The 25,523-nt window shown below is 45.3% G+C and overlaps 1 protein-coding gene across 2 annotated transcripts; it reads left to right on the top strand.

Moving 5' to 3' along the window:
* Positions 1 to 1,507: 1,507 nt before the first annotated feature.
* Positions 1,508 to 25,149, top strand: ZBTB2 (zinc finger and BTB domain containing 2). 2 transcript variants are annotated; one of them, XM_038526328.1, is made up of 3 exons: positions 1,508 to 1,637; positions 16,379 to 16,563; positions 22,329 to 25,149. In XM_038526328.1, exons 2-3 carry the CDS (start codon positions 16,391 to 16,393, stop codon positions 23,698 to 23,700), a joined length of 1,545 nt encoding a protein of 514 aa, XP_038382256.1. In that variant the 5' UTR covers positions 1,508 to 1,637; positions 16,379 to 16,390; the 3' UTR covers positions 23,701 to 25,149. The 2 variants fall into 2 exon arrangements, with proteins under 2 accessions (XP_038382256.1, XP_038382257.1); XM_038526329.1 differs by lacking the exon at positions 1,508 to 1,637 and adding an exon at positions 2,046 to 2,177.
* The last annotated feature ends 374 nt before the right edge of the window (positions 25,150 to 25,523 follow it).

Here is a 25,523-nt window from a genome sequence, read left to right as displayed (position 1 = left end):
TTTAACCACTCAAGTCATTTATCAAGCTGATCAAAGAATAAGAAAGTTCAAGGCAGGTATGTATGAAATCTATTATTCACTTTTGGACCACTAAAGTTACACAGCTGCTTATTTTGTCTTCAAAGAAGGAGGAATTAGTCATCGGTAGCCCTGGGTGTAACTGGATTACTAAATCAAACTCAGATTTTTAGGAGGGGACACTTCTGTATGTCAAAGTAACTGTCTTAAGATATTACGCTTACCTTAAATATTTTGGGAAATATGTGCCAGATCTCTTTGCTAAAGTCTGGCTCTGTAAACCAAAATGGGTTCAACATCAAATTAAGGAACTTCTAGCTGAATTGCATGCTTTAAAACCAAAGCGAATCCTGGAAACTGCTACCTCCATTTCCTTAACAATCAAGCCATATTCTTTTTAAATCTCCCCAAATCCTAACTGTGTAAAACACAGAAATCATTATATCCAGTCCTCAAAAATTGTACTTCCAAAGACAAAAATAAAACTCTACTAAAATGGCAACACAAAAATAAACTTTAAAATGTTAAAAATGACCACCAGAAAATCTAAGTCCCCCGCCTGCCATGTAACCTGTTACAGGACCTCCAAATTTAACAGAATGGCCAACTCTAAATCCACTCTAACAGTACACCTCAGAGACCGAAAACTTTACAGGAAAGTGAACTGTTCTTAAGCAACAAACATACTTTTTGCAAACTGGTTTTTTTTTCTTTTTTTTGGACCAACGCTTCATAAACTAAAACAATTGCTGAAATAAGCATCAAACTCAATACTAACAGGCACGTCTGACATCACACTCAACCAGTCTGTTAAGGAAGCACTTGCACCTCTTCAAACACAGCACAGACAGACATATCTACTTCGGTGTGACTTTTCAAATCCACTGGTGACGGAAAGGTACTAGTGATTTACAAGTTTCTCCCCAGTTCTCAAGTCCACTCATTTCAACTCTCCAGATGAATACTTATGACACACGGGAAATAAAGGGACGATGGTATTGGCCAAGAGATGTCAAGCACAAGCTTGCAGAAGGATCCGAGCAGTTCTGCATCCCTACCCCGAGCATCTCCAGGATTGTCCTACCTAAACACTTTATGTAAACATGGGGCTTGTGACTCAGGCCTCCAGCCCCAATAGGTGGAGAGAAGTTTCCTCGCCTCGGCTGCACATGGTTTGCAGAAGTTTGGCTGGAGCAGAGCGGAGCCTGGGTGGGAGCGGCAGTGTAGTTAGTGCTGCAGGCGGCGGCGGCGGCGGCAGAGCAGCAGGAGGCGGAGGCGGGCGGGGGGAGGGGAGGCGGCTGGGGGGGCGGAGGGGGCTCTTGCCGCCACTGCTCTCTCGCCGCCTCTCCCCCCCGGCGGGAGCCGCTCTCAGCCTCTTTGCACTAGTCGCTCCGCTCTCTCGGTCATGTGACCTTAACGTAACCGGACAGGAAAAGCCCCGCCGCCGCCGCCGCCGCCGCGCCGGAGACACCGACCGCGGCGGCAGCAGCAGCAGCAGCGAGAGGCAGAGGCGGCGGCGGCGGCGGCGGCGGCGGCGGCGGCGGCGGCGGGGAGAGCACGGCCGAGGCTGCCCAGCGGTGCCTCCTCCACACCCCCCGCCGCAGCAGCACCGGCGACAGGTAAGCGCGCAACGCCTCCACCTCCCGGGGCCGGTGCCCACGTGCCGCCCCCAGCCCGGGCTCCGGGAAGGCGGAGGGGGGGCGGGGGCCACCGGAGCTCGCAAACGGTTCCGGCACCAACGGTGGCAACAAAGAAGACGAACGACCCCGGTCCCGGGGCTCCGGGTGAAGGCAGGCGGAGGGCCCGGACCACACGGGGACCCAGTTCTGGGAAGCGAGGGCAGGGGCGCCCCGCGGGGGCGGTGGCGGCTGCGCCTGGCGCCGGGGCTCTGGCCGCCTGACAAAACCATCCCCCGGAGCCAGGCGGCGGCGAGTCGGCGGCGGCTCCATCCGGGGCTTTGCGGGAGGGGGAGGGGACGGAAGCCGAGAGGGCGGGCGGCGGATCGGAGGGAGGGAGGGAGGGAGGAAGGGGAGGGGGGCGATTCGCGTTCCGTTCCCCGTTGCCGGTCCCTCCCTTCTCGCCGCCACCGCGAAGCGCGTCCCGAGCGGCGGCGGCCGGTGAGCGTCCCGCGCTGGAGCCCTGAGAGGCGGGCCCGTCAGGTGCGTAATCCTTCCGACGCCTCGCCGCCGCCTCCTGCTGCTGCCGCCGCTGCTGCTTCGGCGGCAAGGCCGCGAGCTGCGGAAGTGGGTTTGGGGGAGGGGAGCGGAGAGGGAGGGGGAGGGGAGGGATCCGGTCCGACCGGAGCAGGCCCGGCCTCTCTGGCGCTTCTCCCAGCTGCAGCGGCTCCTACAGCTGCTGCCGCTACTGCTGCGGCTCCGCCTCCCCGCTCGCGGGCGGGGGCGCGCACGCGCGCTTCCGGCCTCCTCGGGTCTCGCGCTGTCTTCGGCTCTCGCGCGCGCTCTTCCCCTCGCCCTGCCTGACCACCCCCCGCCCCCGGCGCCGGAGCTGTTGCGCCAGCCGGGGCGTTGCGCACGGCGTAGGCGTCGGCATTGTGTTAAACTCCGCGGGACTTGGGGCGAGCGCGCGCGCGCACGCGGGACGGAGGGGAGCGGAGAGCGTGCGGCGCGGCCGGAGTGCGTCGCCCCTCCCCTCCCCCCTCCCCTCCCCTCCTCCCAGCCCCTCGGGGATGGAGGCGGGGCCGGGGTGCTCGGCGCCCGGGCCCGCCGGGTGCCCGCCGGGTCCCCGCCGGTCGGGCCGGCCCCGCCCCCGCCCGGGCGCCCGCCCCCCGCCCCCCGCCCCCCTCCCCGCGGGACGGGGCGGGGCGGGGCGAGGCGGGACTGGGCGGCCGTTGGGCTGCCGGCCTCCTGGGGCGCCGCCCGGGTGGACCGCTGCGGCCGCGGGCGTGGGCGCGCTGGGCCGGCAGCCTCGGGCTTCCGCTGCCCGCCGATCTGCGCGTCCGCGGAGGCCGCGGTTACCCCGGAGCTGCGCTGTGGTTTCTGGCTGCTTGCTCCGCCTGGGGTGTGGGCCCGGCGTCCGTGCCGCGCTCCCCGCCGGCGCGGCCCTCGCGACCCGGGGGGGCTCCGAGAGGGGGAGGCTGCCCCCGGGTCCCAGGCGTCTTTCCGGCGGAGCGGAACCCCCGCTGACTTCTAAGCAGGCTGCGAGCAGAGCTGAGAATACAGATGTGCTTAGGGCGCGGGGTTCTTGATGCTTTGAGCTGGCGGTGAAAGCAAGGGTAGCGGAGCGGGCACGAGATCGGGCAGGGCGAAAATGCAGGCAGTTACTGCAAGAACTTGAGCTGCTGAACTCGACGGTGCCTTAGGGAAGTAACCCCCCACCGGCTGCAGTGCTCATTTGCTCTTCAAATGCAATGGGCCCACGTAGTGTGGGAGTCTTCACTCTGTTCATTTTCATAGGCTATTGTTTGAGTAAAATAAAGCGCTAAAAAGGTCAGAGTTAGGGGCTCACACAGACTTGGGGGTGCTCAGGGTTTCCTTAAATGGGCTGCCATGTCCTGTTGAGGACAGGCCATCCGTGTAGAACTGGAGCAGGGTGGACCTATCACTAGCATTTTAGTTGGAGAGGCCTGAGACTTTAATACAAAATCAGAATGAAGACATTTCAAATCCTCACGCCTGCGATTTCTTAAAAGCCAACATCAATTGTTAAAGTAGGTCTTATTTTGCATTCTAAATAACCTTGGTGTGTATCCAGGGTGTTTTCAAACCATTAAAAGGTAATTTTTAAGAAAAAAAGTTCCACACTACTTTAAGCTGGGCATTTCTCACTGAATAAATTGACGGTTGATAGAAGTGTGCTTTCTAGCCAAAGAATTGACCTGTTATTGACACCATGGTAAGATCTCCCAAGTACAAGTTCATACCAGTGGTGTAATGCCGCAAATAGTAGTGGAGGAATCCTTTAAAGGGCGACAGATAAAGCACCCCTGAAGCTTTGTTATATATAATGTTTAGTCCAACCACTTGCCGGTTTTAAAGCTGCTCTCAAAGAGGGTGTAAATAAATGGTGCTCTGCAGACTTCCACTGAAATACTCCAGCAGCAGGGTAAACACTAGGCATGTTTTAGATCACAGAATAGCAGCTGCCACGATGACATTTTCTTTTTTATCGTAAAGATTAATACAACTTTTGCACTGTCCTCAAAGATCTGCACTTTTGTAATATAAAAATTACCTAAAATATAAAAATTTTTTTCACCATAAAGCTCTAAGAAGATGCTCCTTGTAAATAAACACTGCATGTCCTATGTATGGGGATATGCTTTCCCCAGCTTGAGAATTCCTGATAACGGAGGTAGAAAGTGAAGGAGGCCTCTAAGGCTGATGTGTGGTATTGGCTTGGGAATGGCTTTGGAATTGGGAGACTTTTGCCATCTCTTCTTAACTGTCTGGGTACTTCATGTCTAGACCCACTGACTTTTCCCTGAAGTCTTTGAAACATTGAGCAAGTGGTGTGGTTCCAGCCTACTGCTGGTCTACTGAAGAGTACCGTAAATTTCAGAATGCACCGGCAGAAACGGGAATTTATCACTTTTCCTACTTCCTTACGGTCACAAAGCATGACTCTAAAAACCTCCAAGGGAATTGAGAATTCTTATTTTCCTGAAGAAGAAAAAAAAAATTGTAAACATTCTAAGCATTAGACTGAGAAGATTTTCTAAAACTTTTTTATGCTCAAGTAAGTTATAATTTTATTCGTAAATTAAATAGTGAAAGTATTACTTTGAGTCAATAGTAAATAATAGTGTTTTACAATGCCAGTATGCCATTAAGAGATGGAGTCAGTAGCCACAAAATACTTACCAGGAGTTGGCAGTCCAAGACATTTTAGGACCATTCTTTTTCTGTGTTATAAGGGCCAAGTTAGAGGCTGTGTTTATACTCAAATACATAATTCCCAGTTCACGTAGATGAGGTATACATCATATGACTTTCTCACTTCAAGAAAGCTCCATGTGCAAAGATAGGAAGTTGTAAAGCATTTTGATGTATCTAAGTACTTACAAAACAGTTTTTTACTTTACAAGAAGTATAGTTCTTTAAATTGTGCAGGCACCTAAGTTCTGCATCAAGCAAGGATGAACTATCAGAAGCATCTGAGAACAGTTTCAAAGTGTCTTTGTGTTCTACACCACACCTACCTGCTTAGATTCTTAGCCCTAAAGTGATTCTGACCAAGGGTTGTCTAAGTGTGGTCTACAGACCCTTCTGAATCTCCATGAGGTCTAAACAATTTTTATAATAATGCTAAGATGTTATCGTCCCTTTTAACTAATGACAAAATGTGTCAACGTTGGAAAGATCTGCTGCATAACTCACTGAGCTGACATTTTCCAGTGACCAATGGGTGATGCTCAAAAAAACCACACATGGGTAAAAGATCTGTTCAAAATGCAAGCTAGAGCAATGTATTTTACTATAACAGAGAAGGAAAATTTCATTCGTTACTTTTTTTTAAATCAGACTGCTAACCTTTAAGAAACTACAACTTGTTAAGTTTTGGTATAGTATCAAAGAAAAATATCCACAATTACCTGGAAAAGTTATTAATATATTTCTTTTTCTCACTACATATGTGAGTGAGGTCGTTTTTTTTTTCAATACTCAACCAAAACAGATATCACAACAAAGTAAATGGAGAAATAGAGTAAATGCAGAATCCTGTTGTCTTCTGTTAAAGAGATTTGTAAAAATAGCAAATTAGATTAGGTTTTAAATTTTGCTATGTAGACATACGTATTTTTCCTTAAAGTTGAGTATAGCGTAATGCCTTTAGAATGGTCGCTTTAATATCAACTTTTATTAGCCATAAATCTCTGACTTGGTTCCCTTTGACACAAACTGTCCTGGAACTGCCTCCTTCTGACCTTCACTTAGAAATTAAAAACTAATTCCAAAGTTAACATCAGCAACCTGTAATTGAAAAGACAATCTCTTACAAATTCAATGCTTTTCAAAGTCAAAATACTTGCTATTGATTAGCTTATGTCCCACCTTTTTCTAATTACTGTGGAAGAGGATTGACTAAAGAAATGTTAAGAAAAATACACCAACCTGTCACCACAACTCATTAAGATACATTTCCTAGCTTTGAGTTACAATTTTAAAACATTAAAATTCAAATGACCAGCCTCATTCAGGTTTACTTTATAAGCTATGAATATTAATTATTAATAATACTAATTGAAAAAGCAGTTTTTTCATCCTGGTAAGTGGTCTGAACTACTTGAAAGAATCAATCTTACTTGTGGGTAGTGCTTTTTCTGTTAGTGATGTGTTCTGTGCATTACAGTATTCATTTATGTTTCACTTAAATAAAATTAAGGACTTCAGAGGACCCTTTTAGTGCCCTCGAAATGGGTAGTCTAAGTGGTATTTAGTATCTTAGGAGAGCTATTATCTTTAAAAAGTGAGTCATCAATTCCCAAAAGTTGTTTTGGTCTACTTATACTGAAAATGTAGGCGGAAGTTGGGTTGTCAAAATATAATGTGATTGTTTGTCCCATTCAGCTGCACCTCCAAAAGATGAGTAACTTATGTAGGAATCAGCACCACTTGTGCTACATGTTGGACGTGAAAGCACTTGACATCTAGGCAGCATCGCATTATCGGTGTGGAAAACAGTGGTGAAGCGTTAAATAATATGAATGGTCATTTATATTTGGCTCTGCAAAGTGTTTTTTACATATTTCAACATGTGTCTCCCAGTCTCAGAATTTGCTTAAAAAAAAAAAAAAAAAAAAAACTTCATACACCTATACATGCATAAAGAAGGCATTTTCTGAAAACCCACTTGTAAGAATTGCTTCCCCTCCCCTCAGGCACCTGGCTGGCTCATTCAATAGAACATGCTACCCTTGATCTCAGGGTTATGCATTCTAGCCCTACACATTGGGTGTAGGGATTACTTAGAAACAAAATATTTTAAAAAAGAAAAGGATTGCCTCCCCTCTCCCATCTCTGTTTTGCTTCAGTTCCTTTCTGCTCACTATTCTGATTTAAGAGAGACATGATTTTTTTTTTTTTTTTTTTAGTTTGGGTTAAGTTCCATTTATAGCGTTAAATGGTTGGGGGCTTTATATAGGTCTTCAGTTTGTCAAGATTTCATGTCAGCCCTCTGTGACTAGGGCTACTAAGAATTTTGGGGACTGATCTGTGGAGCCAGGAAGGACAGAGGAAAACATGTGTAATCTACACCCCAAAGACAGAGTTCAGTTGCCTCCCGTTTATACCCATAACCTCTCATGTAGGGATGGAAGGTTGGAGTCAGATATACCCAGCTTCTCGAAAGACTCGGAACATAAATCCCAGCAGGGACTTCAGAGCCCCAGACCAGTGTAACTAATGTCTACTGTAAACCTCTCCTTGACCTCTAGCCCCCAAATTAGACCTCAGTTTCTTGACCTCGTAGTTCCTTGTATTTTTCTTCACGTTGTAAATTGGTGTCTCCTTGGTTGTCTCAGAAGTATCTCGGTCCCAGCATGCCTGAACATAACCTCATAATCCTTTTCCCCCCAAAGCTGGCTTTTTGCCCGTGTTCCCTCTCCTGGCAGGAATCCCCACAATCTCTCTAGCTACACAAGCAATAAATCTAGTAGGAGTTGTCTTGGACAACTCTATTTCCTCCACCCTCTTCCATCTAACTTACCAACCAATTCTGTTGAGTCTTTATCTTCTAACTACCTTTCAGATCCCATCCCTCACCATCCATTCAGATCACCACCACCCAGTCATCTCTCTTCTAGAACCATGGGAAGGTCTCCCCTCCCACCCTCACCTGCCTCTTCACTCCCCTCATCAAATTTGCCTGGCTTGGCAGTGCAACCATCTGACTACTCGTCCTACAAAATCCCCTCTGGTGGCTCCCCCTGCTTTTCAAATACGGACCAAAACCCTTAAGAAGACCTGAGTCTCCCAACTTTGCCCTGCCTCATTCTCTTCTGGCTCTTTGACCTTCGGTCACATGGGCCCTCCCAGTTCCTCAGCTTCACCTTGTTCCTGCCTGTCCTAATTAGGGCCTTTGCATGCTGATCCCTCAGCCTGGACTACTCCGTCTTCACCCAGTTAACTCTTCTCATTCTTTAAATAGCTGCTTACCGGGATCCCTGGGTGGCGCAGCGGTTTGGCGCCTGCCTTTGGCCCAGGGCGCGATCCTGGAGACCCGGGATCGAATCCCACGTCGGGCTCTCGGTGCATGGAGCCTGCTTCTCCCTCTGCCTATGTCCCTGCCTCTCTCTCTCTCTGTGACTGTCATAAATAAATAAAAATGTTCAAAAAAAAAAATTAAATAGCTGCTTACCTGGCATTTCCTCACGAAAGCCTTCCCTGACTTCTAGCCCCCAAATTAGACCCTAATTTCATGACCTCATAGTTCCTTGTATTTTTCTTCACATTGTAAATTGGTATACTGATTTGATTCTGCCCTCAAACTCTGCATTCTGCATACCTTTGTATCCACTACACCCAACACCTCAGAAAGCTCTCCCCAAGTACATGACTACGTCCCAGATCTGCTTCTTAAGAGCTGGACTACATGTGGACAAGTTACTTAACTTCCTAAGTCTAACATTTCTTCTGGAGAGAGGGTAACTGGCCCTTGGCACATAGTTGGTCATTTATTATTAATGCTATAGTTATTAATATTATAATTAATAGTGCATGCAGAGTAAGAAAATGATTTACCATGGTATTATTGAGGATTAGATGATGAGTGTAAAGAGTTACTATAAAATATAAAGCACTATTTAGAACTTAATTGTTAGCATGAAGAAACACAAAGTGACATTTAAATATCAAAAACTTTTTCCAAAATATTGCATCCTTTAAACTGATGTGAATTTTTTAGGTTAATCTAGGATAAATAGAAATTGAACTCTTACTCCATATCACCCAGCTACTCAGGGACCAAGGACTCAACATTCTTCTCCTCTCTGAACATATATTTTTTTTAACAAATATTGAACACCAGACAATATGCTAAGTACATGGAATAAAGTAATAAATGATAAGACTCAGTGCTGGCTTTCTGGAAGCATCATACAGACTATATGTAAACTGGAATGTTCACAGATGTTCCAGAGATAAGGACAGCCTCCCAGACTTGAGGGTCAGGGAAATTCTGCAGAGGACAAGTAGTAGGGCTGGGACTGGGGAAAAGAGGATGCAGTAAGTGGTGGCTCCCTCTGGAAGGGGCATGTTTGAAGGTCCAGCATAGAGGTTCTAAGGCCCCATTCAACAGGCCCCCACTCTCAATGGTGGGAGTAGAAATCTGGTGCTGGGTTCAGCTTTACGAGTAAGGCTTCTGAGCAGTGAGTGTTGCAGACTGCAAGGAGTCCAAGAATGGCCTGGGCTTTCGGGCTAGTTATAAAGAAAAAGGCCCTTTTTCAGCTTATTTTAATTCATCCAGTGTTTCTCAAGTGAGTGAAATAACATCATTTTGTCTCCATTATCATCAACATACTCAGATGAAACTGGGTTTTTGGTGATGGCCTTAATTTCAGAACAAGTTGGATACTTGATCACTTCGTAAAGATCACTGAATGGGTAATCTTACATCAAGAAGACAATTAGGCACAACTTAATATCATAAAGTAAAATTTTACACTGTGATTTTTTTTTTGCATTAGAAAATTTTTCTTCCATGTAATGAATATAGTGCCAACAGTCCTTCCTTTAGAAAAGCACTCTGACCGTATGTCCTTTGTGTCCAGTTATATTTAGAAGTCCCCCATCCCTACTGTGTATGTGAATATTTTGTATCTTTTCTTGCAAAATAAAGAGGGACTGATATGCTATTGGACTGCTTGTTTCAAGGTTGGTTAGTCTGTGTTTTAGTAGGTCTGTGAAACCCAAAAGTTTGGAAACCATTAGATCAGCATGAGAGCGTGTTGTGCAGAGTTAGGCAGGGGTTGGGTCAATGCGGGATCAGGTAAGCTATGCTGAAAATTTTGGGTTCCATCCTAAAGGCAGTAGGGAATCAGGAGAACTTTAAGCAAGATAGTAACATCAGATTTGCCCTTTGGAAAGATCATTCTTGCTGTTCTATGTGGTTGGATTCAAGAGCTAAAGCTGTAAATGGAGAGATGAGTAGGGAGGCGGAGCTAAGCATGGTGGTGGGATAAGGAGTTGAAATTAGTGGGCTGTGAGTGAGTGAATGAGTGAGTGAGTAAGGAATTAGGGAAGCAGTGGAGCCCTGCCTGAAAGGGGGAATTGGGATTCCTGGTTTGGTCAAGAGATGGGTGGTGGCGCCATGCACTAAGCTGGGGATACAGAAGGAAGGGATTTGTGTTCATGGCTTTTACTTTCCTTTGGAGGAAATGAGGGTGAGAAGAGGAGGGATTTGAGTTTTTTTTTTTGCTATTCTGAATTGAGGAGTCATGTGAGATGGCCCAATGGGAGTGAACTGGATCCCCACAGAGAGTCCCCAGAATGAGAAGTAAGCTGTGGACCAAAGACACAGGAACATCAGCAAAAGAGGTCCTCTTTCTTGGTAGAGATTAAAATAGAACAGCCAGAGGTGAGAGAAAACCAGAACACAGCAGCCTTGGAGCCCGAGACAATATTTATGGAGCAGAAGGAAGAGTATTTTAATACCGCAGAATGGTGGAGTAAGCTCAGTGTGGGGGGCCGGGGAGTAGAGGTCCTGGGTGACCTTGCTGAGCCATCTCAGTGCACTGGGCAGGAGTGATGTGGCCCATGAGCAGTGGATGGAGGTGGGGAGCGAAGAGCAGAGCCCCCCATGAAGATGCTGTAGCCTCAGCCTGTGCAGCATAGGCTACATGGCAATGGCTCTGAAGGGGGCTGTGATGAAGAAAGGAGATTTAGGAAAAGGGGATGCTGTCAGCTGGGCAGGGTCGGGGGACACCACCCGAGATGCCTTTCTGATGGAGTCCAGGCTGGAGATGCCCCTCCAACCCCTTTTCTCAGACTCATTCACATGTGTCAGATCTGCGGGGGTGGGGGGGGTGGGTTCTGATTTTTCTCTTGAGAAAGGTTTTTTTGGGTCTCCAAAGTAAGATTTTTAAAAATTTATCTGTGCAGAGTTTTGTCTTCTCTGTGTGAATTTTGAACATAAGACTCGTTCTTTCCATGTTTCCTCCTCTCGTTGGGCTTTTTCACATCCCTGAGACTCCCATACATGTATTCTTCTCTCTGTATGTGAAAGACATGTTCAGTTTGTTTCCTATTCTAGATCGAATAGGAAATCTCTAAATCGAGATCCTATAATAACTGAATAGACCCTCTTAAAAAAAGAAACATTTCAGAGGTTTTTCATGGCTTCATTCTTACAGTCTGAAAAAAATACTTAACCTTAGTCTTTTTGTGGAATGACAAGGAGCTCTACCTTTTGTTATATCAAAGGAGATTTTCACTGTAAGAACAAATGCTTCAAAAATCCTATAAAATACTGGAAGTTTGATGACATCACAACATAAAATTATACGTTAAAATTCTCTATAAAAGAAAACGAAAAGAAAGTGAGAAAAATGTTAGCGACTTATGTGATAAAGGGCTCATTTTTATTCTATACAAAGGGTTTCACAGATCGATAAGAAAAAGACAAACAACCTGATAGAAAAACGGCCAGAGCTCATGAAAAGATAGAAGAGGAAATGTAAATGATCAATAAGCATAAAAATATACTTCCTCTCATCACTAAATCCATAGAAGGTAAGAAAAGGAGAATGGATTTGGCAAAGATTCTGGAAGAAGAGGTAATACCCAGGGCTGTCAGAGCGGAGAAACCAGCAGGGGTGGAGTGGATGGGCAGCTCGCCTCTGTGCGTCCGTGAGAGTCGAATCTCTTCTAACAACTATAAATACTTAAAAGCAGCAATAAAAAGAAGGTTTCCGATTGATTTTAAACACACTGGCGCCGAGCACGTTCCGACAAATCAAACAACCCGGCTTAAGTCTCACTTTGTGCCCTTACTGATTCTGTAGTCAGGGGCAAACTAGCGAACCCCTCGGCCTGGTTCCTCGTTTGTAGGATATGCGTTTGTAGGATATGCGTAGCAGTCCCTCAGATAGACGTCGGTGTGAGATTAAATGAATAGCATATGGAAATGAATGGTCAGCGGTAAACACTCCTCCATAAACAAGAGCCACTCTTGTCATTATCATCAGGGAATAAATAGTAACGTGTTACCATACTTGAAGCTGCTGTCAGTGAAGTGACGCCTGGAGCGGCGGGAGCATATTCGGGAACCCCACTCAGAGACAGAGCGCAGGAGAGAGCAGCTCGATGGTAACATGCTCTCAGAGGATGTTACACTTTTTTCTAGAGAAAGGAAGGTTAGCAAGATGGAAAAGGAAGTATTCTGGCACTTTTCAGCCAGCAGCCTTGGAGACCAGCTTCTAAGGTTAGATCCTGGTGAGGTCAGGTTAGGGTGATGTTTCTGTGTAACCCCTGGGCCCCCATCACCTGCCACCAACTCTTGTTTTCATCGTCAACCCCAGGCCTTGTTTCTGTGTCCCTTTCCTAATCTTAGTGCTTTTACTTCTCTGACATGTGCAGAAAATATCGGGGGAATTAAGGTCCTGATACACTCCCTGGATGTGGATGCGTAAATGAGCCAAACACCTAGGTCTCTGCACTCAGATTGCTGCTAACTCAGGTGACTCTCCTGCCTTTCATCCCTGGAGAAAGCTCTTGATAGAAAATATGAGACTTGAAGCACCTGGGTGGCTCAGTGGTAGAGCCTCTGCCTTTGGCTCAGGGCATGATCCCAAGGTCCTGGGATCGAGTCCCACATCAGCCTCCCTGCAGGGAGCCTGCTTCTCCCTCTGCCTGTGTCTCTACCTCTCTCTGTGTATCTCTCATGAAGAAATAAATTAAATCTTTAATAAAAAAAAAAAGAAAGGAAGGAAGGAAGGAAGGAAGGAAGGAAGGAAGGAAGGAAGGAAGGAAGGAAAGAAAAGGAAACATGAGACTTGACAACCTCGATCCTTGCTTTGTGATCTGATGGGTCTCTCAAAGTATTGTTCCATTCCATTCTTTTCTTTTAGGTCACACTTGTTAATTCTGCATCTGCTGTAGCATGCCTAGAACAGGAAGGAGAGTGGGGAGCTCAGTACCAGCTGAGTAAGAATTGCCATGGGTCTGCTTTGTTTTGTTTTGTTTAAAGCTTATTGATAATGCATTCTCCACAGTAGCTTTCCCAGGTCTGCAGTTAAGCATCATAGTTATCTTTTTCTTTTGAAATCTGGCTAATTAATTAATGTATGGTAGGACTTTCTTTTTTTACTTTTTATTTTGAGATAACTATGCAGGTACAAGAAATAACAGAGATCCCATGAGCCCTTTACTGAGTTTCCTCTGATGGAAACTTCTCACTGAACTGTAGCTCCACATCACAACCAAGGTGCTGACCTTTATAGCCAAACCTATTTCCCTCCTGCTCCCCTCACCCTCTATTACTAATCTGTTCTCTGTTCCTATGATTTTCGAGAATGTAATATACGTAGAATTGTACAGTGACCTTTGGGGACTGGCTTTTTTCACTCCGCGTAAATCACCCACCTTGCCGTATGCATGTATCAGTGGTGCATTTCTCCTTACCGGCTCTGTGGTTTCCTATGGTGTGGGCATACCACACTGCCTAACTGTTCATCTACTGAGGGACATCTGGGTTGTTTCTAGTTCTTGACTATTAGGAATAAAGCTGCTATGGATATCTACAGGCAGGTTTCAGTGTGAACATGAGTTCTCATTCTCTGGGATGAATGTCCATGAGCACTGTTGCTGGGTGGTACAATAGTTGCATATTGAGTTTTTTTAAGAAATTGCTCTTTTCCACAGTGGCTACCCCCTTTCACCTTCTCCCCACCCATATTCAGTTCATTGGCATCCTTGCAGGCATCGGGTGTTGCCATTATTTTTCACTTTGGCCATCTTGACAGGTACATAATGAAATCTCATTGTGTGGTTTTGTTTTGTTTTGTTTTGTTTTTTAAGATTCTATTTATTTATTCATGAGACACACAGAGAAAGAGAGGCAGAGAGAGTAGCAGGCTCCATGCAGGGAGCCCGATGTGGGACTCGATCCCAGGTCTCCAGGTTCACACCCTGGGCTGAAGGCAGGGCTAACCCCCTGAGCCACTTGGGCTGCCCTCATTGTGGTTTTAATTCGCTTTTCCCAGTCACCAACGAGGTTGAAGGTGTTTTCAAATCTTTATTCACCATCTGCATAGCCTCTTTGGTGAAATGGGTCTTCAAGTCTATTACCTATTTTCTAAATAGTTTTTTTTTTTTCCTGTTGAGTTTTGAGAATTCTTTATGTATTCTATATACCTGTCTTTTGTCAACAGTTTGCGGAGGTTATCAAGTATTTTCTCCTGGTCTTTGTCTTTTCATCCTCTTAACAGGCTCTTTCACAGAACAAAAATTTTTAATTTTGATGAAATCCAACCTACTAGTTTCTCATTTTATACTTTTGATGTTCAGTTTAAAAGCTCTATACCTAACCCTAGATCCCTGAGTTTTTCCCTCCAAAAGTTATAGTTTGGTGTTTGCCTTTGTGTCTAGGATTCACTTTTTCTTTTCTTTTTTTTTTTTTTTCTCTTTGCCTATGGGAGTCCAGTTGATCTAGCGCCATTTGTTGAAAAGATTACTCTTCCTGCAATGAATTGCTTTTGTGCCTTTGTCGACCATCAATTGTGCATATTTATGTGGATCTATTTCTGGGATCTCATTCTGTTTCATTAGTCTGTATATTTATCTTTTTGACAATACCACACTGTCTTGAATACTGTAGTTATTTGATGCATCTTGAAGTCAGACTGACTCGTCCCACTTTAGTATTCTTTTTAAAAGTTATTTTAGCTATTCTGCTTTCTTTGGCTTTACATTATACATTTTAGAATATTCTTATCTCTATAAAAAATATCTTGCGAGAATCTTGGTAAGAATTTTGTTAAAACTATATATTGACTTGGGAAAAATTTGTTTGTACTATGTTGAGTTTTCCTAACCATAAATATGGTATGTCTTTCCATTTCTTTAGATATTCTTTGATTTCTTTCTTCAGCGTTTTAGAATCTTCAACATACAAGTCATATATATGCTGTTAGATTGACAACATATGTATTTCAATAGCTTGAGTGATTGTAAATGATATTATATTTCTAATTTCATTGTCCACAAGTTCAAAGTTGTATATAGAATTGCAGTTGACTTTTACATCTTTATCTTATAGCCTCCCTGTGGTTGTTGCCAAACTTATTTATTAGTTGTAGGAGGTTTTTGTAGATTCCTTGGGATTTTATAGGTAACAACCATGTTATCTGGAAATAGGGACAGTTTTTTAGTTCTTTCTTTCCTGTCTATGTGCCTTTTATTTCCTTTCTTGCCTTATTGCACTAACTAGAACTTCCAGTACTATGTTCAGTAGTGAGAGTGGGCATCCTTGCCTTGTTCACGGTCTTAGCGAGAGAGCATTCGCTCTTCATAACATTGAGTCTCCTGTTAAGTACAATGCTGATCTATGTGTAGTGGACTGTTATAAATGCTCTTTGTGGGAAAGGAGCAGTCTACAGATTTGATGAACCATCTCCTTTAGAGGCAGTTCCCCTACTATGTGGATGATACAGGCCAAGTGGTTTACTAGGATGAAGTGTGAGAGTGAAGACCTTAGAATTTGGAGTCAGAACATTCCGATTTCAGTTTGGGCCCTCTTACCTTCTAGCTAGATGGCCCTGGGCAAATTATTTCCACCTCTCAAAGCCCAATTCCTCCTCCACAAAAAAAGAAGAATACCATCTTACTTCCTCCCTCCATCCTACTTCTTCCCTCCCACCTTACAGATGTCCAGGGGAATAATGGACGGGTCAGTTATTATATCCTTGTCAGGGGCAGCCCTGGCCACACAGCAGGAGCTGGGAAATTGCCCCAGTTGGGTGATATTCACCCTATCATGCTGTGGCTTCACCCCAGGAAGCCTTAATTTACCTTAATTTACTGATTTCTCCAAAAGGTTTGACAACCTCTGATAGGTCGTTAGAATTTGCATTTTGGAATGGTAAACCTAAAGACTGAATGATCTGGTGATGTTTGCTGTATCCAGAGCAGACAACCGAGTTCCTTCCCTGGCTCCTCCACTGACTGTTTGTGTAAACATGAGCAGGCCATGTAATCCCCCAAGTCACTGTAAATGCCATCATCTGTAACATGGGAGTGAAGATAGAGCAGCTCCTTCACACAGCTGCAGTGGAGACTGAGTGAGTGAATTGATGCCACATTGGTAGCATGTCCTGTGAGCTGTGCTCATTACTATTGGTGACTATAAAGGACACATACTTACTTGTGAATCACCTTCTTAAAAAAAAAAATTGTTTGCTTTGCAGATTTTTAAAAAAATGGATTTGGCCAACCATGGACTTATTCTCCTGCAACAGTTAAACGCTCAGCGAGAGTTTGGTTTCCTGTGTGACTGCACGGTTGCCATCGGCGATGTGTACTTCAAGGCACACAAATCAGTTCTTGCTTCATTCTCCAATTACTTTAAGATGTTGTTTGTCCATCAGACCAGGTAACTAACGTGCTTGATAATAATCTAATGACTGTCGACGCTGAACTTCGTGGCCCTCTTCCCCCCCACCCCCGGAACCTGCTCTTAGCCCATCCAGACCATGGGGCCCGCCTCCCCTCCCTGGAATCTAGGCTCCCAGTCTCCCAGTTTCCCCTCGTGACCTCACTGGCCCCCTTGCCCATCCTGGTTACTCACACTTTCACTGACCTTCACGTCCCCCATGGCCCCCCCACCCCAGTTCCCTGGCCAGGTGTCCCACGCACGACAGGATCAGTGGCCCCAGCCTCCAGAATCCCTTTCTCTGACACTACTGGCTGCTGCCACACACACACACACACACACACACACACACACTCACTCACACACACTCGCTCCCCCCCCCCCCCACTCCCTTCCCTATTTTTATCCTTGTCTGCCAGCCTAATAAGAAGCTTGAGGGCATGGATTCCCCAGTTTCCTCCTTTTCTCTCTTGAAACATTTCAGTCTCAGTATCTTTGCTTGATCTTTCCTTCTCATCTCTCCCATCTGGAGAAAAGGACCCTTGATGTCTCAGGAAAAGTAATCTTCTCCAGCTCTCAGGCTACCAGATCCTACCTCTTCCTCTCTGTTCTGTACCTGTCACTGTGCACTCCCCCCACCCCCACACCCAAGTCTCTCAAGGACCCAACACTCCCCTGCCACCCTGACAGTGCTGTCTACTTGACTTATGGGGCAGCTTCTCCTTTATCTCACCAAGAAAGTGTTCAGAGGGTGAGCCATGACCTTGCTGGTGTTCCCCCCGCACCCCTCCTCGCTGGTGGCACTGTGGTTTGTGCTCTGTCTCTACCAAAATCATTTCTCAGAGGTCACCTCTTCATTAAAACCATGACTCTTCTCAGCCTCTGACATCCTTGTCCTCGGCAGTATTTGCTACTGCTTGCTTCCTCTTTAGGGCCATCATCTGCACTTTGATAAGGCACAATGTTCCCCTTTCTCCTGCCTTCTGGGCAGGACCTTCCTGGGAGTTGTGCTGAGTTTTGGTCTTGGGCTGTCCTTGTGTCTTTCCATGTGCACTCTCCTGAGGGGAGCTTCTATTTCTCCTGGATTTGGCCACCACTGGAAACTACAAGTTTACAGTTCTGGCTTTGACCTTGTTCTGAGTCCTCTAGAACTCTGCTTCCCCAGGCTGTGAGGCTGGCTGCTCAAGGGACAGAATTGAATGCCAGCGTGTCTGACGCTGAGTTAGGCCTTCCTGGGTCCTGACTTCCCTGTTTATCTCCAAGTAACCCGCACAATATTGCAATGGCAGCCCATTCTCTGGGTCCCCAAATCCTCTTTCCCTCACAGTCCCTTTTGCATTAGCCCTTTCCTTCCCCTTCTTACTCCCTTCCATTTCCTGATCATTCCCATCAGATTAATATTCCTAAACAGTGCTTTGATCAGAAACTCTACTCCATGCTGTTACTTTTTTGATCAGAAACCTAGAGGATATCCGTCCATTGCACATCAAAACAGCACACAGATTCTTCCCCTTTCAAAGCCCCACAGACTGGCAGCCTGACCTCCAGCCTCCTAGGCCACCTTGCCACCTCGGGCCAGCCCCTCTGGCCCACCCAGTCCCTCAGCCCAGCTCCCCTATCACCTCTTCCACGACCCCTCCCCGAAGTGACCCAAACCCATCTCTTCCTCTCTCACATTTCCTAGTACTTTATGCCCATTGACAATATCAGCACATTTTCCCTGTGTTATTCTTGGTGTACTTATCTCCTCTCCTCATTTGTCAGTTTCCTGAGGGCAGAAACTGGGTTTGACAAATCATTTTGAAGGCCCCAGGGTATAGGTCAGGGATTTGTACAGAATAGCCACTAGTTCAATGTCTGGAGGAGCAGAGTGGGTGAATAATAGGAATAGTGGCAAGCAGAGGATGCATTGTCTTACTACACTAACTAAAGATCTTCCCTCTTACCCCATTGTAGGGACTTCATAACTAATGGGTTCTTAGAAGTTATAGTACACTGAATTGAAAGGGGGAAGATGTTCATTTTGAGGAGTAGAAGAATACAGTTTAATGAGTTTTAAACAGATACAAGAAACTTAAGTGTAGGGCAGTTAAATGCCTTTGTAAAAGGCATTCCATTTTTAATGGAAGTGTGGTATCTGTGTAGGTAGGAGTCCCAAATGGAAGCAATGGAGCGCTACTGTGCTAGAGGCAGTACAAGCCTTTTCTCTTTTAGACAAAGCAAATGTAAGGCAAAGGCCCAAGGCCCCTTTCTTAAACCAGCGCCTTTTTTGTGAGGTTTAAAGGTGGCCTGAGGATACCGTGTTTTCAGTTGGCTTAAGAGTGTTTAATGTCTGTAGTACCACTAGATGTCTCTGTCTCATGTGCACCACTCTCAGTAGTCAAGTTTTAAATCCTGTGGGACTGCAGACATGGAACTCCCTTAAAAGCAAAGCTGCAGAAAGGCTAGTTTTGCTAAAGCACAACCTCCTGATAAGGTCAAACATTATTTAAAAGTTATTTCCAAAGTTCTTTAAGCCCATCTTTTACTTAGAGACTCTAAGTAAAGGAAAAATGAAAAATGCAAAGTTTTACGAAGGCCCCCCCCCCGCCCCCCGCTGTGCTAAAACCATGTTTTCCCTATAAAAGTGTTGTCAGGCAGACATCTGCAAATCAAACCACGAAGGTGTAATTATCTGGTGGAGAGCTGTGTCCTTCCAGAAGGACTTGGAAATGACCAAAGTCTGGCCCATAGGAGCGGAGAGGTCTAGCTGCCTGGGAGGGAAAGCAGTCAAGGATAGAAATTGCTAGAATGCAACGTAAGGAACTTTTTAAAATAATTTTTAAGTGTTTCTGTGTGTATATGTGTGCATGTGTTCTTCTGCTTAAAAAAAAAAGAAAAAAAAACTAAAATCAAGATAATTGGTTTCTAGGAACCTGTGTGGGCCCCAGGCATTGGCATTAAATCCCAGAGACTGGCTGCATCTCTCTCCCCGTGGTTTCTCACCAGCGCCCCTCCCCCCTGGAGAGAGGTTCCTTTCAGAGCCCTTCTCCAGCCTGGAGGGGTCTCCCAGCCCCTGCCTTCAGAGATGGCGCACAGTTCTGGAACACCTGAGCTCTACTCAGTCATTGCCCATCACAGGCAGTAGACAGAGGACAACCTATACAATAATAAATGAAAGAAAATCATAAAAACTTACAACAAAATTTTGATGGAAAGGGGCCCTGCTTGGTAGTTACCACTCACAGATGCTATAATACGTAGCCCTTCCCCAACTCGTGAGATTTCGCCTGCTTCTTCTCTTTCTGTCCCTTCTGCCTGGAGGAAGGTTCCCTCCTGGCAGAACAAAGGTGCCCTGTAGTTCCCTGGGAGTACTTTGTATCCTAAAGGCCGATGGTTTCCCAGTTCTCTATTTTGGAGGTGATTGTTTATGTTATTAAAGTATTCTTCACCATGCAAGATCCCTGAGCCTTTATTTTGAATATTGAACTTCCCTAGAGCCCCATAAACGTATTCTAGTATACACATAGTATTGTTGGCACTCACCCTGTGCTTGACGGGAAGGCCACCTGTAATTGCATTCCTATTTAAGGGAATATAAATAAAGGACTATAAAAAGACTCTAAAGGAAGAGTGAATGATCTGTGTGTCTTTTTAAAAAATAGAGTCACATAAGGTCTGTTCTTTTCTGCCATCAAAATGCTACTAGTTTTTATGCGTCATCCTTATTCTTTGACTTCCATACTTTGTAGTCATTTTTTACATGATTGTTTGTATGCAGTCATCTTGAAATATACACACATTGATAGCAAGACAGGAATCATTCACATCTGTTCTGTCACAGATTGCTATTAAAATCACTCTTTTAAAAAATAGTAAGTGTTAAATTTGTAAGAGCAAGGTCTACTGTTACTTTTTTAGCATATTGGAAAGTATTTATTAGTAAGATAAATAGCTAAAGGAGACCAAAGGTTACAAGAAGTCGTATAATCAAAAATGATTATGAATTCTAAGAACCCTATTAAATAACTGATCCACTTAAAAAAATGATTATACATTCTAAAGGCACTCAAGGAAGCTGTCTTTGAAATTAAAAATGCATTGTCTGTAGAATATATTCCACTCAGTGGATGATAGCACATACCTCATACTGTATAGGTATAATCATTACTTTCTAATGATGTGTTAGAATTTCTGTCATTAGTGATGGTTTAGGGAGAGTTCTTTGGGACTTTTTGATGATAGCTGCTTGATCAGAGTGATGTTTCTGGAATGAGGCCAACACTAGCATCTAAAAGTTAGAAAATCAGATGCTTTAAGTGTCTCAGATAAATCACTTAACTTTTGGGGATCTGTTTCCAGATCTCTCAAATGGGAACAATCAGATCTACCATAACTGCTACACAGGATTGTTTTCATACTCTAAACAATTTTGGTGGCATGGGCTTGGAATGAGACCGAGGTTTAAATCCCTCTTACTGACTCGTGATATTGAGCAAGACATGAAATCTTTTTTTTTTTTTAAAGATTTTTTTTTATTTATTAGAGGCAGAGAGAGAGAGAGAGAGAAGCAGGCTCCATGCATGGAGCCTGCTGTGGGACTCAATCCCGGGTCTCCAGGATCACGCCCTGGGCAGAGGGCGGTGCTAAACTGCTGGGCCACCAGGGCTGCCCTACATGAAATCTCTTTGAGCCTCAGTCCCTTATCTGTAAAATGAGAATTCATGGCAATTTAATGAGATAATGCATGTAAAGCCCAGTGGTAGTTCTGTTGACAGTGCTGGTTTACATTTGGTAAGGAAGGGAGTTGTCCTGGAACCACTTTTTAATGCAATCTAGCAAATACTGGGAAGGTGATCTGACCCCATTAGAGCTAGATGTTTCTCCATCTCTTACAGTGCTTCCACTTTCATGCTGGACACAGATCAGAGAGCTGCAGAGCACAGAGAGAATTCGGCTTTATTTTTCTCTCACTTGTGTCGTGTCGCTCTTAGCACTTGTTCATGCTAGTCCAGCTCCCCTGTGTCATTTTACAAATGAAGAATCGTGTTCTCTTCGGGTAGATTGTTTGATTTGCCTGAAAAGATCTCCTGCTGAGCCCAGGATGGCATCGGATCAATAGAAAATCATAGACTTTTAGCCAGAGATCTGCTGGGTGGGTGGTTCTTACCCGTCACTAGGTCACAGGCCACTTCCAGAAAGCAATAGGTCCTCTGCGCAAAACACACAATTTTTTTATATATATAGAACTCTTGGAGTTCTATCTAAAAATATAATATGACTGAATTTCACATACACCGTGAGGAGAAAAAGGGCTTCAAGAGTCTGAATTAAGACGTCCTGACTTAAGACAAGTCTGAGATCAGAGTTAAGCTTGCCGTGAACCTTTTCTTTCTCAGCCCTTGAAAATACGTTTAATGTATTTCTCCCTGTTCTTGATACGATTAAATTACATAGGTTCCAGTAATCTCCCCTGAGGATTCCATTTCATGAAACGCTAATAATAGGAAACGGGGAACACTCTTGTTTTATTTGCCTTTAAAAGGGCCCCCTGGGGCACCTGGGCGGCTCAGCGGTTGAGCATCTGCCTTTGGCTCAGGAAGGACGGGATCCCAGCTCCTGGGATCAAGCCCCACCTCAGGCTCCCCATAGGGAACCTGCTTCTCCCTCTGCCTCTCTCTCGGTCTCTCATGAAGAAACAAATAAAATCGTCTGAAATAAAAGAGATCGTGTTATCGTTGGAGACTCGGGGTGACACTTACAGACTGTTCCCTTGTTTCTTCCAGCGAGTGTGTCCGTTTGAAACCAACTGACATACAGCCGGACATCTTCAGCTATCTCTTACATTTGATGTACACTGGCAAGATGGCGCCCCAGCTGATTGATCCCGTTCGCTTAGAGCAGGGGATCAAGTTCCTGCACGCTTACCCGCTGATCCAGGAGGCCAGCCTGGCCAGCCAAGGAGCCTTCTCTCATCCCGACCAAGTTTTCCCACTGGCTTCCTCCCTGTACGGCATTCAGATCGCAGATCACCAGCTGAGACAAGCCAGCAAGCTGGCCTCAGCACCCGAGAAACTCGGGCGGGAACCGCGGCCACAGGCCCCCCGGATGAGCCAGGAGCAGGTGCCCGAGGCCTCGCAGCTCTCTCAACTGACTTCCAACCTGGCCCAGGTGAATCGGACGCACCTGACTCCCTCGGACCCGCTGCAGACCTCGCTGTCTCCAGAACTCGTGTCCACCCCCGTGCCTCCCCCGCCTCCCGGGGAGGAGACCAACCTGGAGGCCTCTTCCTCCGACGAACAGCCCGCATCCCTCACCATAGCCCACGTGAAGCCGAGCATCATGAAGAGGAACGGCAGCTTTCCAAAGTACTACGCCTGCCACCTGTGCGGCCGGCGCTTCACCCTCCGGAGCAGTTTGCGGGAGCACCTCCAGATTCACACGGGAGTACCCTTCCCGCCCAGCCAGCCCGGTGAAAGCCGAGGGCCCCTGTCCCTCTGTAGCAACGCGGCCGACCTGGGCAAAGACGCCATGGAAGTGCCTGAGGCCGGGATGATCAGCGACAGCGAGCTGCAGCACATCTCCGACTCTCCCATCATCGACGGGCAGCAGCACTCGGAGACGCCGCCGCCCTCGGACATCGCGGACATTGACAACTTGGAGCAGGCGGACCAGGAGAGGGAGGTAAAGAGGCGCAAGTACGAGTGCACCATCTGCGGCCGCAAGTTCATCCAGAAGAGCCACTGGAGGGAGCACATGTACATACACACCGGGAAGCCTTTCAAATGCAGCACTTGCGACAAGAGCTTTTGCAGGGCCAACCAGGCGGCCCGGCACGTGTGCCTCAATCAGAGCATCGACACCTACACCATGGTGGACAAACAGACTCTGGAACTCTGCACGTTTGAGGAAGGCAGTCAGATGGACAACATGCTGGTACAAACCAACAAACCCTACAAATGCAACTTGTGTGACAAAACATTCTCGACCCCCAATGAGGTGGTTAAACACTCATGCCAAAACCAGAACTCGGACGTGTTTGCCCTAGACGAGGGGCGGTCCATCCTCCTGGGCAGCGGGGACTCCGAAGTCACGGAACCTGACCACCCGGTGTTAGCTTCCATCAAAAAGGAACAGGAAACGGTGTTGTTAGACTGAAGGTTACTTTATCTTTTTAAAAACTGTCATTTTTACAGAGACGATCTCCCTTCTCTTCCCCCAGTACAGAACTGTAGTTCTCCATGGCATGATACAGATACAGACAGGTCCCTGGTCCCTCTGTCCTCCCCACGCCCTCCCCGTCCCCAGCCCTTCCTCCACAAAGGCTTTGTGCATTATAAACCTGGAACATATTTACTTCAATTCAGGGGATATTGGAAAGATAATGGTCAGTAGTACTTATAAACTCAAATAGATTTTGAGACGTTTTAGATTATTTAAAAAGCATACTTGGAACTAATGAAGGGTATATAACAAAACAAAACAACTAGAATGCAATTTGGTAAGCTAAAATTATGACTTTCCCTGGGTAATAAGTCTTCCTTCTCAGAAAATGTCAGAAAATACAGCATGCTTCTTAGAGATACCACTGGGCTCTGTACTATGCAAAATCTAGAAGGTGTGGGGAAACTTTAAACCCAAGAAAATGTTCTTAGTATTTATCCTCCAGGGGTCTTATTTCAAAATGCATCCTTTGAGATTATGTCCAGTCAAGAAAAATCATTCGTTAAGAAATCTACTTGAACACAACACAAAAGAGAAAAAGTAATAATGTGATGGCAATCTTAATTTTTGGATAAAACATGACAAAGCTGTGAGTTTGTATGTTTGTAAGAGAAAATGTATGGATATTTGTGATAAACAGGTGTACTAACGCACATGCCTTATCAAATTGCTGGCTTCTTTCAAAGTTGAACAAGAACAAAATTCTATTTTAGTTTCTGATAAATCTGTTGGCTGTTTTAAAAATCAGATCTGAAAGTACTAGTCTATAGATTGTCTTTCTGAAGACAACACGCCATTCCAGCAGCATTATTCCAGTGCTAAGTTTGTTTTAGCACAGACCTGCTGCTTTAAATCAGTGTATGTGCTGCAGGAAGAAGGATGCAGGAAAGTGCGTCTCAGAGGGGGAAGTTGTGGGCAAAGCATGTAGTAACTTTAATGACTTTAAACGTTAATGCTAATAGTTTACCGGCAGCATTCATTGAAGCATCAAAAATGGCAGAGAAAAATCAGGATAAAAACAAAACAAAACAAAAAAAACACCTAATTGCTGTTTGGGAAAAAATTTTATTTTGTTGTTTAGTCTCCACTTTTTTGTTTAAAAAAAAAAACACCTGAAATTTCCTCCATTGGCCTGAAAGCAGTAAAATGTGTCCACTAATCTTTCCTTGGGCCAATCACAGAATGGTCTGACAGGACAAAACAGGAGCCAGAAACAAGGACCGAAGGGAAAAGGGAAGAACAGTTCATAGCTGTGCTGTACGTATATGTGAAAAACTGAATATCCCGTCATCCTGTTTCATGTATAGTTGCGTTCTCAGATTTGTAAGTTTTTATACATACTTTCATTGAATAAACATTTAATTAAATGGGTATTTTATTGTATCTGCGTATGACTTTTGTCTACCCAAATAGATGCAGGGTGGGGGAAGTTACCTGAGGAGGCATCTCCTTGCTGCACTCCTTCTGTCGGCAGGGCTTAGGGCGGCCCCCTTCACTAGAGTGGCATGGTGCACGTCTGTAAAATGAAGACAGTGATGACCGCTAGATCATCACATTGTGGAAATCAAATGAGTAAACTAAATGAAGGTGCTATGGACAGGCCAGCCTTGGCTAGGAATAGGATCTGGAGGCCATCCTACCCATCTTTGTTTTACAAGGAAGAAAAAGACCCCAAGAGGTGTTTAACAAAAAATGACACAAAATCATGCTATATACACCTAGATTCTTTTTTTTTAAGACTTTACTTATTTATTTTA

This window comes from Canis lupus, chromosome 1 (genome assembly GCF_011100685.1).
Source record: "Canis lupus familiaris isolate Mischka breed German Shepherd chromosome 1, alternate assembly UU_Cfam_GSD_1.0, whole genome shotgun sequence".
NCBI classification, from domain to species: Eukaryota; Metazoa; Chordata; class Mammalia; order Carnivora; family Canidae; genus Canis; species Canis lupus.
The sequence above is the reverse complement of the archived record's forward strand: the minus strand, read 5'-3'. Positions and strand labels throughout refer to the sequence as shown.

Excerpts from the sequence above, each read along its gene's own strand:
- ZBTB2 (XM_038526328.1), top strand. The coding sequence starts at position 16,391 with ATGGATTTGGCCAACCATGGACTTATTCTCCTGCAACAGTTAAACGCT. Across the intron at positions 16,564-22,328 it reads TTGTTTGTCCATCAGACCAG|CGAGTGTGTCCGTTTGAAAC; the intron begins GTAACTAACGTG and ends TGTTTCTTCCAG.